The sequence below is a fragment of the Candoia aspera genome, chromosome 7 (assembly GCF_035149785.1).
Source record: "Candoia aspera isolate rCanAsp1 chromosome 7, rCanAsp1.hap2, whole genome shotgun sequence".
In the NCBI taxonomy this organism is placed as follows: domain Eukaryota; kingdom Metazoa; phylum Chordata; class Lepidosauria; order Squamata; family Boidae; genus Candoia; species Candoia aspera.
In genome coordinates this window covers 23,283,088-23,300,869 of record NC_086159.1, presented here as the reverse complement: position 1 = coordinate 23,300,869, position 17,782 = coordinate 23,283,088, and the positions used below count along the sequence as shown (strand labels likewise).

General features: G+C 39.4%; 1 protein-coding gene and 1 long non-coding RNA gene across 2 annotated transcripts in view; one reads left to right on the top strand and one right to left on the bottom strand.

Moving 5' to 3' along the window:
• LOC134501351 (uncharacterized) overlaps positions 1–17,782 on the top strand; it is a 243,836-nt gene that overhangs the window by 124,459 nt on the left and 101,595 nt on the right. The gene's annotated exons all lie outside the window — the stretch shown is intronic.
• Positions 1–17,782, bottom strand: part of LOC134501452 (thioredoxin reductase 1, cytoplasmic-like) — a 32,289-nt gene that overhangs the window by 4,148 nt on the left and 10,359 nt on the right. The window contains exons 4-13 of the mRNA XM_063309282.1: positions 16,635–16,754; positions 15,913–16,058; positions 14,133–14,248; positions 11,897–12,122; positions 8,578–8,667; positions 7,487–7,563; positions 5,400–5,556; positions 4,722–4,829; positions 3,123–3,218; positions 736–870 (exon numbers count right to left, since the gene is read on the bottom strand). Coding sequence (XP_063165352.1) covers positions 736–870; positions 3,123–3,218; positions 4,722–4,829; positions 5,400–5,556; positions 7,487–7,563; positions 8,578–8,667; positions 11,897–12,122; positions 14,133–14,248; positions 15,913–16,058; positions 16,635–16,754 — 1,271 coding nt within the window. The remainder of the gene's footprint in view (positions 1–735; positions 871–3,122; positions 3,219–4,721; positions 4,830–5,399; positions 5,557–7,486; positions 7,564–8,577; positions 8,668–11,896; positions 12,123–14,132; positions 14,249–15,912; positions 16,059–16,634; positions 16,755–17,782) is intronic.

The window sequence follows — 17,782 nt, the reverse complement described above, 5'->3', positions numbered from 1 at the left end:
GAATCTAAACACAGGAGCTTTTTAGCTGAGCATCACATTGATTGACAGGAGCTCTGTAGGGGTTTAGACAGGAGACTTTCCAAGCCCTCCCTTGAGATGCCAGGAATTAAACCCAAGAACTTTTGCAGGGAAAACACATGCTCTATCATCCAGTTAGTTATTAGGTTTCTATCTGTAATGGTAAGTGGGAATGATCTTGGGAGACTGGGCCCAGAGATGCTGCCTAGCGAACGGTCTGATAAGAGACAGCATAGTCTGCAGCTGGATAGTGAGCAGGGCAAGAGGCCCAGAAGAGACCCTCTCTAATTTCTCGGGGTGTAAAGACGACAGGGGAAGAATTGTACTTTCAGACTTGCAAGATTCTATTAATGTAGCCTTACAATAAAGTAGAATTAGCTCATCTGGTCGTGTTTCCTATCTGGTCCACCTGGTAAGGCTGACACTATCCCACCTTTTCTCCAGGAGCTTAAGGCAAGTTACAGGGAGATTGCCCTTCATCTTCACTGGCCCAAAGTTAGACCCAGTGAGTTTCCATGGCTAAGAGTGGACCTGAACCTCAACCTCCATTGTTCAAGTCCAACAGCTTAATCACTCCTCCACACTGGCTAATGCTTTTCTGATCCCAGTGCAGCAGTTTATAGGAAAGGAGAAAAAATGTTCACCAAAATTGCTCCCAACAATAACAAAGCTTCTATGAAAACACAGGCTTTCTGCTAACCCATACCACATACACACCTCTGCACAGACTGGATGAATTCCTATTGTGCCGTCCAACTGTTCTTTTGTCATTCCACATTTCATGGCCGCTGCAAATCCCTGGGTAATCTCTCCAGCACTGGGACCAAGCACATGAAAACCAATAACACGCTCCTAGGGCACAAGAGCAGCAAAAAGGATCTGATTTAGCTAACTATTTTGTCCACCTTGTCTAAGGATTATTCATTCCTAAGAGAATTGTCACTAGACTTCTTCTAGTCCATTTTTTCTAGTTGGATAATTGCACAAAAGACATGTTTTAATTCAATGGGGAAGTTTTATAAGTTACCAGAAAAGATGCAGAAGATAACAAGCCATTCTTATACTAAATACAAAGCCAGCAATTTAACACTTGTCTTGCCTTCGTTTTTCTACATAATGGAAATCAAACAGAAAATAACATTTGCTTGATATAAAGACAAAGCATCTTAAAAAACAAACAACCAGTTAACCATCTACTCTCTGTTCATAAAGTGACATGAAAGCTTTTGGTTATTAAGAGTGACAGTGAGGTAGTTTAAGGATAAAGATTTGAAGATGCCTGGCTGGATATTCACTCTAGCCCCGCATCTCCCTCAATCCACAGCAACAAGATTTCACTCAAAGAAATAAAAAATCTAGACGTCATGGAGTCTGTCTAACGATCAGGAAAGGGCAGCAAGTTGTCAGTTAATTTTTATTGTTGTATTTTAACAATTCAGAAAAAAAAAGAATTTGGGAGATTTTCTATCAAATAATTCAGCCTGTCTTGTGTATCTGCCCTTGACTGATATGGCACTGAACTTGCTGTTTCACTTCAGGAAGCAATTTTGCAGCCTTACGAACTTAAACAGGATTGCTACATAATCTACTGAAAACTGCAAGTCACTACATAGAAATGTCCTAGTGGAATTCATATTAGACATAGCTCCCTGGCTTTGCCTAAATAGAAAAAGCACCCAGCCTATGATATATAAAGAAGAATATGGATGCAAGGTACCTCAGACCAGTGGCTGAGTTTACACTTTCCACAGCTCTACCCTCTCATGTGTGACTGAACATTAATCAAGAGCTTTGATCCTCTGGTCAAGATTCAGCTCCCATCTCCTACTATATACAGTTTAGTTTTCTCTTGGCACTACCCACTACTTTGCCCTGAGCTGCCTCCTTTTCAAAGTGACTCTTGGCATGATATTCAAGTATCAAGTTTGATTATTAACTGGAAAAAGTTATGCACTCCTGAGCTATATGGCCTGGAAGGCAAGACAGGATTCCTTTAGTTGCTAAGACCTTGTTTTTCCTGCAAAACACTGAAGGAAAGTGACATAATAGAGACATGCTAAAAAATTCCAAATATTTCTGAGCAATTAGGACCTCACAACTCCTATAATTGATATATCATTTATTCTAATCTTTCAGAAAAAGATGTCTTGGGATAAACTGGCAATTCTGAATGGCTGGCTCTTTAGGCCAACTGCTGCATTTTGAGAGTAGCATCAGAGATAGGGCACTGAGCAGGGAGTGAGTAAATTGTTCATAGTGCTTGTTGCAACATGCAGGCCTGAAACTTCCAAGTCACCACTCCCAATTTAGGAGTACAAATTTCTGATAAACAACAAATAAGAGACCAGCTCATTTAGATTAGAAAATCTGTCCAAAATAACTGCAGTGGAAACAGTGGGAAGGATCCACAGAGACTAAGATCCTTTGCCCTAACATGAACAGCTTCTGAGACACAGGGTGCAATGGTTTTTCCAAGATACTTTGGATTCTAGCTATTAGTCGTTGTTGTTCAGTTGTTAAGTTGTGTCCAACTCTTTGTGACCCCATGGACCATAGCATGCCAGGCCTTCCTGTCCTCCACTGTCTCCTGAAGTTTACTTAAATTCATGTTCATTGCATCGGTGATGCTATCTAACCATCTCATCCTCTGCCATCCCCTTCTCCTTTTGCCTTCAGTCTGTTAGTATACCATGCAAATTAAAGCATTTGCAGCTATTAACCAAATACTACACTAAGCAAAGTTAAAGAGGGATACTATTTAATGGCTGCAAAACCTGGCCAAGGTGTTATTATACAATGACACTATAATTTAGAGGTGGATTTGCGGGTGGATTTTACCCAGCAAATAATTTCAAGACGTAATTGATGCCTGCCACAATGAAGGGAGTAGTGTCATCCTCAGCTCCAAATAGCTCCAATTTAAGGATCTGAAGATGACATAGATTCAATAAGCATCCCAGGTATACTTTAGAGAGGGAAAAAAAGCAATCAGGTGGTGAGTCACAATGCATGCAAAATGAATATTAACATTCTTCCTCCTCCTTCTCCAGAATGCTGATCCTTTTGCAGAAAAAAGCAAAGCGTTCTTGGCATACTGTAATTACCTTATCTGCAATATTGCAAATAATTTTTGCATAGCATTTGTTGTTGTCCCGCGATGGGACTGCCCATTCCAGTGGCCAGAAGTAACTGTGATAAACCTGAAAAAGGGCGGGAAAAAAGACATATAAATTCTGATACTGAATTTCAGCCAAATGTCAAGCTCATGTCAGCACCCTTCAACAGAATTTCTTTTAACAAGATTTACTGAAAAAGAACAGGAACAAAGTTACAGAAATTTCAGCAATTGGATTGTTTTTATTTTAGAACTTATTTTTCTCCCAGCTAGTTAAGGCAGAGACATTTCCAGTTCTTAATTAATGGCCTCTCTCTAAATGGTGAGGAAGCTGCTCACTTAACTCAGATGCTGGCTGGGGAATTCTGGGAGTTGAAGTCCATACACCTTAAAGTTGCCAAGGTCGAGGAACACTGTAACTGATAAGTGAGGAATATCCAGGTGGTCGGGATATAAACCTTCCTTAGGCTCCCAACACACCATTTAAATTTAGTAAGTCCTGATGGAAATTTACATGAACATGAATATTAGCCTTCACCAACCTGGCTGCCATCCAAATATGCTCGACAATAATACCCAACATCTCCAGCTAGCATGTTTCACTGAAAATACTGGGAAATGTTTCAAACACATTATTCTGGATGGGAGAAGAATGGCTTTTGCAAAAGGTCTTGAAAACTTTTAAAAGGCTAAGATTTAAAACACACCCATTTATATTCAAGTTGCAACTGAGTGTCCGTGTGGCTGAGTAAGAACTCTCCCAAAAAGCCAAACGGAATCAGTACCTTTTACCCCACTTTCCTTGCATCTCAGAAGAAGTGCATACAAAGTTTTCAGGTAATGTCCCATCAAGCCTTTGTCTAACACAAGAAGCAACCAGTCAGATCACAAAGCATGTGCAGCAAGAATGTATACATTAGTGATGGGTGCGTAAATGCAAACAGCTATGTGAAGAGATATAAAACTGGAATGATGTCACCAAAAAAGCACAAGCCAGAATACCCAAGACAGCCTTACTGTGATTTTCTCTTTCCTGAGCAACATCTCACAGAAGATATAATTTGACCACATATAACAGCTTCCTCTCCTTCAGAATCTCCTTTCCCAATGATACATTTCATGCATGGAGAGTGTGGAACAAGTGGCTTGCAAATGCATAGTATCATAAATATTTTTAACGAGGATGCAGAATCTCCTTTTGGAACCAATTGCCCTACAGATGCATTGAAACTATGCATCCCAGAATGTAGAATGGAGAGAGCTCTGCCAGAACAGCTCCATGTTGCTCAGCAAAAATCTAACTGCCCTGCATGTAGCATGGTGTTTTCCTTTTAAAACACAGAATTTGACTTTCGGATCTAACCACCTGCTTGTTCAAAAACGTAGGTCCCACCACACACACAGAATAAAAGCAACAATCACATGATGTGCAGAAGGAGTTCACCCTCAAGGGAGAGTGGATAACAATCATTCACTTGATTGTGATCACTTGGGAGAAATTGGAGTTCAAATCAGTATCGGAATTTCACATCAAAACAGAAAAGGGACCAAACAAGAGATAGTCTACATTAGCAGTTTCCAAAGATACCTCAATATTATCATTGCCAAATCTTTCAGTTGCTTTTTCTTCTGAGTAACCACAGGCTCCATATTCCAAAGGAGTGAATACAGTGGTGGGGATATTTATATAATCACACTGTCAAAGGAAAAATATTTGGAGATCAGCATTATGGTTCACAGAATCACAAGCACATAATATCTCAGAGCAGTAGATGATTTTAAAGTCACAGCAATCAATTCAAGAATGGCCTAATTGGTTAAAAAAGGCAAATAATAATAATAATAATAAAAATAATATATTAAACTTGTCTGCCACAATGAAGCAGCAGTTGCTGGTGGTTGTTTTTCCAAAACATAATGTAATATAGTTTATAATACTGCATAATTTCTAAGGGCAACCACAATCTCAGAAAAAGAACACCCCTAAGGCTTTCCCCAGTTTATTTTTTTCAGTTGTTGTTGGACTATAATGCCCATCATCCCTAACTACTGGCAATGGTGGCTGTAGTCCAAAGAGAGTTGTAATTCAAAGCACCTAGAAGAATTTGACTTGGGGGAGGCTGCTATAAGATTATGAGTGTTAGCTACCAATTACATGAGCATAAACTTAAAACAAAAATCATGTTTATTTCAAAACCATTGCTTTTTCTCCTACGCAAACATAATCAATCCACTGTCACAGCCTTAATGATATGCACTGATTTACCTTTGTATCTGCTCCACCATAAAGCCTCCTCGCTAACAACCTGCCCGCCTGAATTGCCACTGGGGTGAGTTCTGGTTTGCCTTCCAGGACATCTCCAATAGCATAGATATAAGGCACATTTGTTTGTTCCTCATCATTGACAGGGATTTTTCCTGTTCTAGAAGTTGATTGGATGAGAAAGAAAAAAGAAGGTGGTCCACATGCAGGGTCTTGGTTGCAGAGTAAAAGAATCATAATCTCATTAAAAAGAAACCATAACATGCGTTTCTTAGGGAAACACCAAAAATTGTGACTAGAATAAACACCAAAAATTGTGACTAGAACAAAAAGAGAATGATCTGCAACTTCTTGCATCCCTCTGTCTGAACACCCTAAGTGTGACTCTTCACTGGCTCTGGCACTTTCATCAGCATATTGCTTTGCAGATCTCAGTAATAGAAGCACATCAAAGCATGAAGGCAAAACCCATACTGGATATGTAAATATTTGTACCCTAAACTGCTGCTAAAAGCAGACCTCTAATGTTGCAGGCAGCAACCATTTCCAAGCTACAGATAGTCAAATAAGAGTCACATTTTCACATTCAAACAAATCAAGCTCTTATTCATTCTCCTACCTGAAATACTGAAGAGCTTTACCACCAGTGTTTACAATATCAGATGTAGCATCCATGGGTGTTTATGCATGTGTCAAAATAGGCAGCATGGTGGACATAGCATCACAATGCAAGCCCTACCTCCTCTGTAAGTGCACAATATACATACAAAAGAGGCAGGGCTAGCATCATGATGCCACATCTACCACTTGCCCACTTTGACCACTTCCTGCAGATGCCACTGGATGGAGCAAAAGTCAAGAGAAGGTTGATTCCTATAAGTAATATACTGCTGACAGATATGGTCTCATGAGCTGGACAGACAAGCCTCACTAAAGCTAAGGATAACTATGTCTCATCACTACTTGGATTAGAGATTTCTGGGATTCTTATACACCACAGGTGGATAATCCATAGGTGACATGTAACCCCATGCATTAAGCTTCCACAAGGCTTTGTGAACGTTTTAGGACTTTACGACCTCCCCCCCACCAAACCACAGAAAAGGCAAAGAACACTGGGTCTTAGAGGCCATAAGAATAATTGCAACTTCGTTAATAATATTGTGACCCCTAGGTAGAAAAAAATCCTTGCCCATCTACACTCACTATCAAGATTGTCTTAAGCATTCTAGGTTGGATATGGTCAGGAAGACTATGAGGTTGCCTCATGACAAAAAGAAATGGATGGTGATGGCATCAGTGGAACAATGGACACACAGCACAAATTTTGAAGGCTATGGGTTATGAAGCTCAAAAAATTGGCTAAGAGTCTAGATTGAAAGTGCTGATTTTTACAAATCCATCTGAACATAAATCAAGCAGAATTTTGGCTTCCAGGGCAAAAGTCCATAGAACATCACAGTAAGAAGCAAAATACCTAGAAAAGGAAATGATACTCAGGGAATTTCAGGTTCTTGAAGACTTGACCTCTGTGCCTTTAATAGCTGTAGAGAATGGGAAAAATAATCTGCAAACCTCAACAGTTTCATTATTTATTTATTTTATTATTTTATTAATTCAATTCATGTGGCTGCCAATCTCAGACATACAGCTGGGTGGCTATAATTATTACAATGCCGCAACTGAAAAATCTGCATTTTCCATTTGTTGTTCTTTTATATAATTACTAAAAACAAAGAAACTCTGCACCACATTAAAGGTGCTAAGAAAAATATTGGCAATAAGGGCAAAAATAAGGGCAAAAAAATATTGCTCAGGGTTTTCTTTGCGCAATATATCTGGCAAAGTGAGATAATGCAAAAGCCTTAATGGCAGAATGTTAATCATTAGCATTTTAATTATTGCAAAGTTTGCCCTTTTGGCATATTCAGTAACAAGAAGCTGTAATTATGGAATCATTCTTGCTGCAGCAGATGTGTTTCAGAAAAGAAATGTATGTTTCCCTGAAAAATTAAATGCATTAAGTCTTCAACGTTGATGTTGCAAGAAAGAGACATAGTACAATAACTAGACAAGAGATTTGGCCTTACTTTTCATTGATCTTCACTCCAACGGTCTGTAGACCAATTTTTCTTGTACAGGCATCTCTTCCTATTGCTAGCAACACCTGAAGAACAGCAATGTTTTAAGTTAATCCATTTTCTCTAGGGACCTTATAAGGATTTTTGTGAATGCCCATCAGGATATACAGTACATAGTATAGCTGTTTCAAATAAAATCAGTATGCAATAGCTATAATGTTGTAATTTCATGAAGAAGCACCAGTGTGATTCAGACAGCACTGTACAATTGGGCAAGCTACATCACTAGGATTTCATTTGGTCCTTAAACCCTTTTTTGAGCCCTTAACATCCTTCTCCCAACAGCATTGTGGAATTTCAATTTCCTACCATTATGGGGCTGGAAAGACATGAAGACAGTAGGATAAACCTGACAGTATACAATCAAAAGACACATCAAAGTGATATAAAAATGTTATAAAATCCAGGCCGACTCATATACACATGGCCTAATCCACTGTTCCATTGACACCTCACTGTGGCCGCTGCTCCTATATTAGTTCTACATTTTGGCCACAAAATGCTTGTCCATCACTGCCAAACAGGGACAATGTCTGGCATTTCCTTAACTGCTGCCATCTTTCTACTTTTTATTAATATTTTTTTTTGCTGTACATGCAGGTCATGTTTTTCCAACACAAGCACAAGTACACAGGAGTCAGAAAGTGAATATAGTTGCTTAGTCTTTCCCTACCTATGAGCATCTGATCCAGCCCTGTAATGTTAAAAATACTGAAAACCAGAGCTGACCCTATTGTTAGGCAGTCAGCTCAGGGAGCAGATCTTGAGCAGTAAGAAGCCAGCAGCTGTTCCCAAGTTTCATAGTTGTTCCTTGTTGGAAGATCAATGCAAGTAACCCAGCCTGCTATGCAGCCTTTTAAATTAGTTTGTGGTCCTCCAATGTTGTGGCAGAATCTATCCTTCACCAATATGACTGAAGCTAGCTTCCATTCATGACATTGACCAAGGGGGCATCTTGTCCTTCACTCCTTTGCTTGTTCTGCTCAATGTCATTCGATACAGTTTAATTGAAACCAAAATAACAAATGAAAATTACTTACTGTGTTGTATTCTTCAATTATTTCAGAGTACTCTGCAGAATGAGCTGTAACTTTTAGCAGTCCAGGAGTCCCTTCCTTAATCTGTTTAATCTGCAACATTTTTAAAAAATTAAACATTGTCTTCATGTAGGGGATGTTAATAAACTTTAATCACAAATGTATCTTTTGGAAGTTTATATTTCAGTTACTATCTTGTCACTTAAAACTATAGCTGATATGATGCTGGTCCCTTAAATTCTTTAAGAAATGTGCATTTCCTATAATAAATCTGTCTGTCTTTCCCTCCAAAGAAACCAGCAATTTGAACACAAAGAAAACAGAGTTTGAATCTAGTTATACTGAATTTAAGAAGCTGCTCGTGTGACTATTTCAACCATGGCTACTTAAAAATGGTCCAGGCACAATGGAGGCAGCCATGTCTCTTGCTTACGTAGCCATCCTGATCAAGAAATGGGCTTAACTTTAATCAAAGAGGAGCTGAACTTTCTCTACTTCACCTTCCACAAAAGGACATACTGGCAGAAAACTAACTTGATTGTATGGCACATCAGATGGATATCAAAGTTACATGTACATCTTTTAATCTTCCAGTTTAGATTGCCCCTAACTTTATGACATAGCAACCCATGGTTGGGCCTTAAATGTCAGCATGAATTGACTGAAAAGGTGGGGGGGGAATGTTCTGTTGGGATTTTAAAAATTAACCCACAATTTACTTAGCAACTTTCAATGTGATCTGGCTAGAACATCAATTTTCCTATAACATAACTGAGCAGATAGATGAATTTAATAAAGTTCCAGACTTCCTCTTCAAAGCACCAGCTTCAACTTACTCTTCCCTAACCTGATGGCCTTCAGATGTGTATGGAACAGCCATTTAGAGGAAAATGCTGTTCTTGGCTGGAAGAATGTCCAGCTGTTCTTATTACTGAAGCTATTTTACAGAATCTTAGTCTTGGGAGAGCAGTAGCCTTTCCCACCAAATTTGTTCAAAATCTCTGGGAACAGGATACATGCCCAACATGTGGTCCCTGACATAACTGATGCAATCCTTGAGGCTGCAAAGATTGCCTAGCTCAGCATAGATGAACTCACTGGGCACAGAATTCCAGAATTGGGCAATCATCATAGAAAACCTTTTCTCATCTGGACCCATGAAAATGTTTTTTGGGGGGGTATAACAACAACATACATTTCTTTCCCATAGACATAACACTAGTGACACAGATGTAGAGGGCTGTGTTGTGGAACTCCATAAGGAGAAGCCTACATTGCTTGAATATACACAAAACTTACTTATACTTAAAAAAATTTAACCTACTCTGCAAAACTATACACAACCATCGTCTTCTGAAATTTATCTTGAGATCAACCACTACTTTGGGGATCTCAGTACAAAGACACAGAATACAAAGGGGCATAGGCAATGAAAAAGCCATTCCAGATGTTGGTTAAATAGTCTGACTCAAACTAAAATGTTTTGCTTTCTCTTTAACCCCAAAATGGACTCAATTTATGCACAATCCCTTTTGAAAAGACAAAATTTGCAGTGATTTTCATTTCATTCTCCTTTGATGAAAAACGTGAGGTTAGTAAAAGAGGACATGTTTGTTCAGCTAGCATTGGCAAGGCCACTGTTTCTTTTTCTTGAACAGAGAGGGAATTAGTTTATTTCATGTTCTGACCTCTGAATACCTGAAAGTCTATTATATACTTAATGTCCCAATGAAACTGAAAACAATTATCCTACTATTGGAAAACAATTATGTATTAATTCTAGGAAATGCTTCCCTATCTTTCCCAGCCAAATCTCACAAACTAGGCAAAAAGACAAATCAGCTTCTTTTTTATCTATGTTCTCATCAATTTCCCATTCCTAATCCACCAAGGAACATTTTTATACTGCTCTGTTCAAAACACTCTTTCTTAGCCTGAGGATGGTTCAAATAATTGTTGCTGAGTGTAGGAAGAGTACACCAGGTCTCACTTAGAAAATCTAAGGACAGAGGTCAGTCATGTGCTTTGGGTCATAGGCCAAAATCTCACAAGACATCTAGATCTTGCAAGTTGTGTTTTCCTATTATTTAATATTTATTCATTATGTTTATAGCCTGACCTTTCCCCTAAGAAAGACAAGGCAGCATACATTCAGTCACTCATTTATTTCTATCCTCAAAACCCGCTTATGAAGTAGGCAGGCATGAGGAAGAAAATGGCCCAACATCATCCAGTGAGCTTTATGATTCATTGGGGACTTGAACCTAGATTTTCCTTGCCTATTCTGACACGCCAGCCACTACACCAAATTGGCTGCCATGACACCTTGGAGGCAAACATTGAAAAAAAATGGTAATTTAAACATGTATTCATATATTCTGCAACATTGCACAGAAACATGCAGTTCTGCCTACTGCCTTAAAGTATGTTGTTCTATGCCTAATAAGCCACTTGGGAGTAAGTCTGCCAACAGTGGCTTAAAGCATCTACCTATTCATATCATAAACAGCAAATCTACGTATGATGAATAATGGAAAAAAGTAAGCCAGTGTTCTAAAACAAAGTTGCCTTCTCACTATTTTATTGCTCAGCCCTGACAGGAGAAAGATCAACTCAAAGAATGAATCAAGCACTAGGGTCATTGAGTAGCCAAGACTGTAGGTTTAATCCCTGGATCAGGGATGGGCTACTGGCAGTAAGAGAAGGCAATACTAGCTTAAGTAGATAATAGCTTAACCTAGTAAAAGACAGCTTCTGATGTTCTACAATATGGATGGTCACTCCATGGATTGCATGTGGACTCAGACATCAAATTGCAGCCCTGAGAGGAACCACAGTCTGTGCCACAAAATGTCTGATTTTCAGCAATATAATTTTTAACTGACAATACAGGTAAATGGGTGTGCTAAGCTTGAGCAGCGAAACACACCAATTTCCACCTTTAAAGCCCTTCAACTCCTGAAAAACAGGAAAAAATGGGTCTATCTTCAGTGACATCAGAACAACACCCCATACAGTCCTCAAGGCTGACATTAATCATTATTCTTAAAACAGGAGTACTCTGAAGATGGGTCTATCTTCAGTGACATCAGAACAACACCCCATACAGTCCTCAAGGCTGACATTAATCATTATTCTTAAAACAGGAGTACTCTGCCCTCCAAAGTATTGCCTCTCTCTGGCTCTGAAGACACATGTGGTTTATCAAAGAAATCTTGAAACCTGCAAGCACTTTTGAAGTCTTAGGAAGAAGGAATCTGAACCACAAAGCATGTTACCATGAAAGCCACTTTTAAAATTACTTCTTTTTGGCAAGTCTTACCTTAACAGGCACATATTTTCTGAGGAACTTTATACCATGTTCTTCCATGTACTCTCCTATTTTATTTGCCATATCCTGATCAAAGCCTCTCAGGAGGATGGAACGCACCATGACAGTCACATCTAAACCTAGTCCAGCAAGAAACCCTGCGCATTCAAGAGCAACATAGGAAGCACCAATCACCAATGTCTTTCCTGGGCAGTAGGGCAGCGAGAAGAGGTCATCACTGGAAAATATATACATAAATTAACTTAGAGACAAAAAAAATTAAGGGCATGCATCCAGGAAAAAAGAAGGTAAATTCTGATGAGAGGTGGGAAATTTCTATATAACATAGAGGGATCGGCAATTAAAGCAAGGTCATCTATTCCTCCAGACCAGTGTTTCTCTGCCTTGGCAACCTTAAGATGTATGGACTTCAATTCCCAGAATTGCCCAGACAGCCACACTAGCTGGGAAATTCTGGGAGTTGAAGTCCACTCATCTTAAAGTTACTAAGGTTAAAAAACATTGCTCCAGACACTTTGAGCTCCAAATTCCTATCGCCCCTTATATGCATGGCTAACAATCACAGTTGCTGGAATTGCAACTCAACATCTGAAGAGTCTCAGGTTGCCTTCCCTTGGCTGAAAGTTTCCTGCCCCCTTGAAGGGACAGGTGGGAAATTTTATTTCCAGAGGGTTATGAAATCAACAAATAGATGGCTTCTCCTTCCAGGGATAAAACTAACCAGAAGGTCTCCCTTCTCCAAGCTCATTTCTATGCTGAATATTTTTCGGTTGCATTTGGCAGAATCTTTGAATAATTTCAAGAACTATATTTTCAAAGAAGATCAAACTGGATGCTTTGCTGTTGTATTTTTCAGACACAAATGTTCCATGTAACTTTGCTCTAACAAAAAGTGTCATGGTGTTATTTTCTGGCACCTCTGCCCTTGTTACAAAATTGGAAAACTTTCTACGAACATCAGGAAGGCCCCATTTTCTAAATATTTCCTTTATTTGGGGATTGTTGGTTATCTCCCTTTGTGAATAACACCATGGAGTCTGGGGAAATGTCTTTGGCAGAGGGATAAAAACTGGATATGTTTGTTCAGTGTCTAGAGCAGCAACACACATGGGCTATTGCCTTTGTTTTTGGCAACAAGGGAGACATTTTTACCATATTTTTCAGCCTCTGAAGTAGAAAAGGACATGGTTATAATGGAGCAACAACACTGGATTGGACAGAGCTAGAACTATCAATTCCTCTTCTGCAATATTTTAGAGCTTACTTCTTCTTTTTAGCTTATTAGACCTATTAGAAACTTAGCACCTGCAATCAAATGTTTCTCTTTTTTCTAGTGAAAAATGTTGTTGCAATTTGATGCTCACCTTTGTATTTCAGTGATGCGATCTTAAGTGCTGCTAGAGGTCAGCAAGAGGGAGCTGAAGAGCTAAATGTGGCCTACAGGATACATATCCTGAGCTACAGCCTAGCCATCTCCCTTGCTTTCTGAAAAGTCTGTGCATCAAGTTTTCACTTTGAAAATGTCTCTGTTTCGAAACAGGTTGCTCTACCCTTACCGGAAGGGCCCTGAGCTCAAAACAGCATTGTTTTAATCTTGCAACCAGGATTACAAGCTCATAATGAGACTCTTTCAAGCTCAGAACAGTTCTTTCAAATCTGAAAGCTCAAAACCTTGCAAATTCTGAACATCTTGCACACTATTTTTTAATATCAGTTAATGCAGGACAATTTTCTCATGGCTTGAATTTTTGAACTGCACAAATATAACTCAGCTTTCCCACTCCCCCACCTTCCTTTATGCATTTTGCTTTTCGCTGTACATTTAAAAGACCTTTGAGGAAAGTGGAGATTTTTAAAGGACATGAGCAAGGTAGGCTTTATACATGCAGCCAAGGCAAAAATGGCTTTAAGATGTTGGTAGGCAGATTAGATTCTGCCACAAGACTTCGTTTCAATGGTTTCTTGGGACTGTAACTTTCAAAATCCTCAGTTACAATGTCCAGGTTATTGTCTGAAATAGTGCAATTTAAGTTACCCCACAATATCATCTCCAAAGAAAAGGCCTGAAAACTGGTCCTCTGAGGATGAAGGAATATTTTTAATAAGGAACAATTTTACCATGAGAGTTCATTTAAGCAACCTTGTCTTCCAAATGCTATGTTTCACTCAATCGCCTTGAGTACCAGCAGGCAGTGCAAAACACATAAAATCATTTATTTTATGTTACCTGGTGATGCAATACTCTCTGTCTCCTGGAATGTTCAGATAGTGAGGCCTTTCTCCAGTGGCAATCAGAAATCTTTCTGCGGTGTGAATTTTCTGTACCCCTTTGTTATTTGTGGTCTGTAAATAACAGAGGAAATTTTTTGTTTGAACCCTGAGATAGGAAACAATTCTCCTTATAATGCAGCAAACTCTCCTTCCATTGGGCTGAGACTAGACATAGCTAGTGACACAAGTAAGACGTTAGCCCAAGGAACTTTGGAAACCACAGATTCTTGCACATGGCTAAAAGCTAAACTCAGACATTCTGGAAGAACCAAAGAATGAAATGTTCCCCCACCCACCCTCTACCTCTCACGGCAGCAAATCTTGAAAACTCTTCAATTGTGTTAGCCCCATTGCAAGTTATCTTCCTTCTGCATTCTTTCCCAGAACTAGCCATTCTCTCCCTGCAGACCTTCCAGATTTTGCCTGGCTGATACTACTCATCTACTTCCAGAGTAAAGGATTAGTCTATATTTAAAAATAAAAAATTGTACAGAGTCACTGAAATATTCCCCCACAGATTTATGGACATCAACCACATTGTTGTCTACTGCATCCATTACTTCTCTTCCACAGAAACTGATTTGGCCATCCTGTTGAAATTACATAAAGACACTGTTGGCCGATGATAGTATATATTACCTAATAAGCTGCCCAAAACTATTAAGGGATTGGGCAGCATAATATTTTCTAAATAACTAATGTCAGACATGCAAGTGACTGAACCTGCTTTGACGTTATGGATGATGTTATTAACTCCTCTAAGAGTGATGCTTAAGTGGATAGAGAATAGCTGGTATTTCAGTTTATGGCAAGATCTAGGACCTAGCTAGGTACCTCTTTTTCCATCATGCTGTAATTATAGACTGAGGATGTTCTGTTTTAGATTAGAAGGCAGTCTGTAAGCAAGGGCAAATCTGCTCATGGCTCAGAAGAGATATATTATTTTTTAAGAAAAATTGAAGACTGGGCTGGCCAGGCTTCAGATTTGGAGGATCTACTTGTTTTATTAGAATCCAAATGATTCACCCAGCAGAGCCAAATGCAAACAAACATACCTGTTGGATGAAAGAATTCTGATCTAGAAATATGTTCTGAGTATTCCAGCTAAACTAAGCTCCCAGTTCTTCCACCTAAAAATTCATTTCTGGTTATATCCATGCCCAGCTATTTTCTTTACAGTGCATGGAAAATCCTTGCTCATCTATGGTAAATCACAGAGATGGCTTTATAAGGAGATCCAGATGTCTCTGCTGTCCACCTCTGCTACAGATATGGGTGACCATTAGTTCTTGACTAGGTACCTTTAATAGTTCTACAAAATACCAGCAGCTCTACTGAATTTCATCCCCTATACATTTTTTTCCCCTCAATACTCATGCATTGCACACACACTTTGACAAGTTAGCAATAGGAAGCAGTAATTGCCCCCAAGGCTCCAGCCTTGCTTTGATGTCTAAGCCAAGGGCAGGACAAAGGACAGGGCACTTCCTTGCTGCTAAGTAACAAAAAACAATCCACTGAATTGCCACAACTGGTAGAGAAGTACCTTCAATCTGCTCTTTAACAAAATGGAGAAGAATCCATGGTACCAGACAAGCATGGCCTATTTGGAGTAGGGCCTTGTCATTTAAAAACAGATCTGCTTGACACCACCTTCCCACCCAGGTAAAAGAAATATAAGGGCTTCAGTGGAAAACAAATAATGTAAAAAACCATTCAAGAGAGAGATCTAGTACCTTAATTCTGTGTGGCCCAATGAACTCTCCATAAGCATTTTCATATGTGACATTATTCTCTCGGAGGGACACTCTATATCCCCAATTCAGAGAGCCAATGTAATTCTGAACGGCTTCTGTCAAAGAGCTCCAGCTGTGCTGTATGGCTAAGGATCAAAGAAAAAAAAGAATCTAGCATTCATCTGTGTCTTTAACTTTCTGCAATTAAACACCTCATTAGAGTGTTACATAGCCACAGACACACACATGATTTTGGCTGTGCCTCTCCTTTCTGAAAATTTGCTGACATGGTGCAAAGAATAATGTCGGTAAATATGGTCAGAATTCTGCAGGTAGTGCAGCGTCTTCTTCTTAAGCCACTCAAGATTTTATTTCGTACTTACTTCAGATAAGCTGTTATACCAGTCCCCATCTGTTTTCAGAGCATGGTGGGGGGGGGGGGGGCTGCACTGAGCTCTGTGTTATGACTGCATTGGAGAATTGCCTCCATATACTACAGTTTGGAGGTACCATTTACACTTATGGTTATTAAATCTTTTTTTAAAAAAACAGCCACACCATTCATTAAACCTACACCTTCTCCCTGCACTTTAATGTAACATAAAAAAATATTTTTATCCCCCTGTGCATTCTACCCCACTATCTTTCTGCTCTCCTTTTCCCATGTTATTCCCCCCAAACAACAGTGAAACATTCACAGAAATGGAATTCTACACCCTTACTTTTGTCATCCAGCTGCCACCCAAATGTGGGTGCATCTTTTATGGCTTGACCAAGCAAAGCTGTCTGGTGCATCAGCTTTTTAGGGATGCAGCCTACATTTACACAAGTTCCTCCAAGACCTGTCAAAGGAAGCATACCAGGATTACCAGTACAATATAGAAAGGAGAGATACAATTAGTTGGAAACTTTGTAGGTGAGTATTTCCAAAAACTTAGCAGGTGGGGAAGATCATTCAGCCCTTTGTATGAAAGCCAGGTAGAACTCTGAGCCCCAGCATGGTGCAGTGGTTAAGGTGTTTGACCAGGAACAGGGAGACCCAGGTTCTAATCCACCTTCATCCATGGAAGCTGACTGGGTGACTCTGAGCCAGTCACTCTCTCTCTCAACCCAACCTCCCTCACAAGGTTGTTACTGTGGGGAAAAATAGGAGGTGGAGGCATTATGCATGCTGCCTTGAGCTCCTGTGCAAAAGGTCAGATATCTATCCATCCAATTAATTCTGGTCTCTAACAGTAGAAGAATGTAACTGGTTTCACATATTGCATTAATCCAGAGGATACTTTATAATGTCTGTTGAGTAGATCGTAATTAGCTGAATTCATGCAACATGCCACTAAATATAAATCATGGTTTACAAATTACAGTGGTTGGGATCATATAAGTCAAAACCAAACAAACCAAAGGGTGACTTAGTGCAATGTATGAACACAACCCAATGTGGTACTTCTTCACATCTTATTTCTGTAATGTGCAGTTGAAATGCAAAAATTGTTCAGAAGCCTAAGCAAAACTGATTTCGGGTGCTAATTTCTGCACAGTGAAAGGCCGCAGTCAGAAAATGTAAGAGTGGTATATGTTCATGCATGGTGTAAGAAGACATATGAGGTGATGGTTGAATTTCTATTTGGATGTGTCCTTTAGTATTACAGATAGGGGAGAAAAGGCATCCAGGCTCATGAGGCAAGAACTGTGCCTCCAAACCAATCTTGACTCTTTGCCACTTCCCAAATAACCAGTGAAAAACATCTGAACTCAAGAGCTTTTATTCAGCTATCATGATGAATATCCACTGAGACCTTTGTCTTCCATGAATTTCTTAAATTCCTTTTCCTGGGCATCACAACTCATGGCAGTGAATTACTGGGTG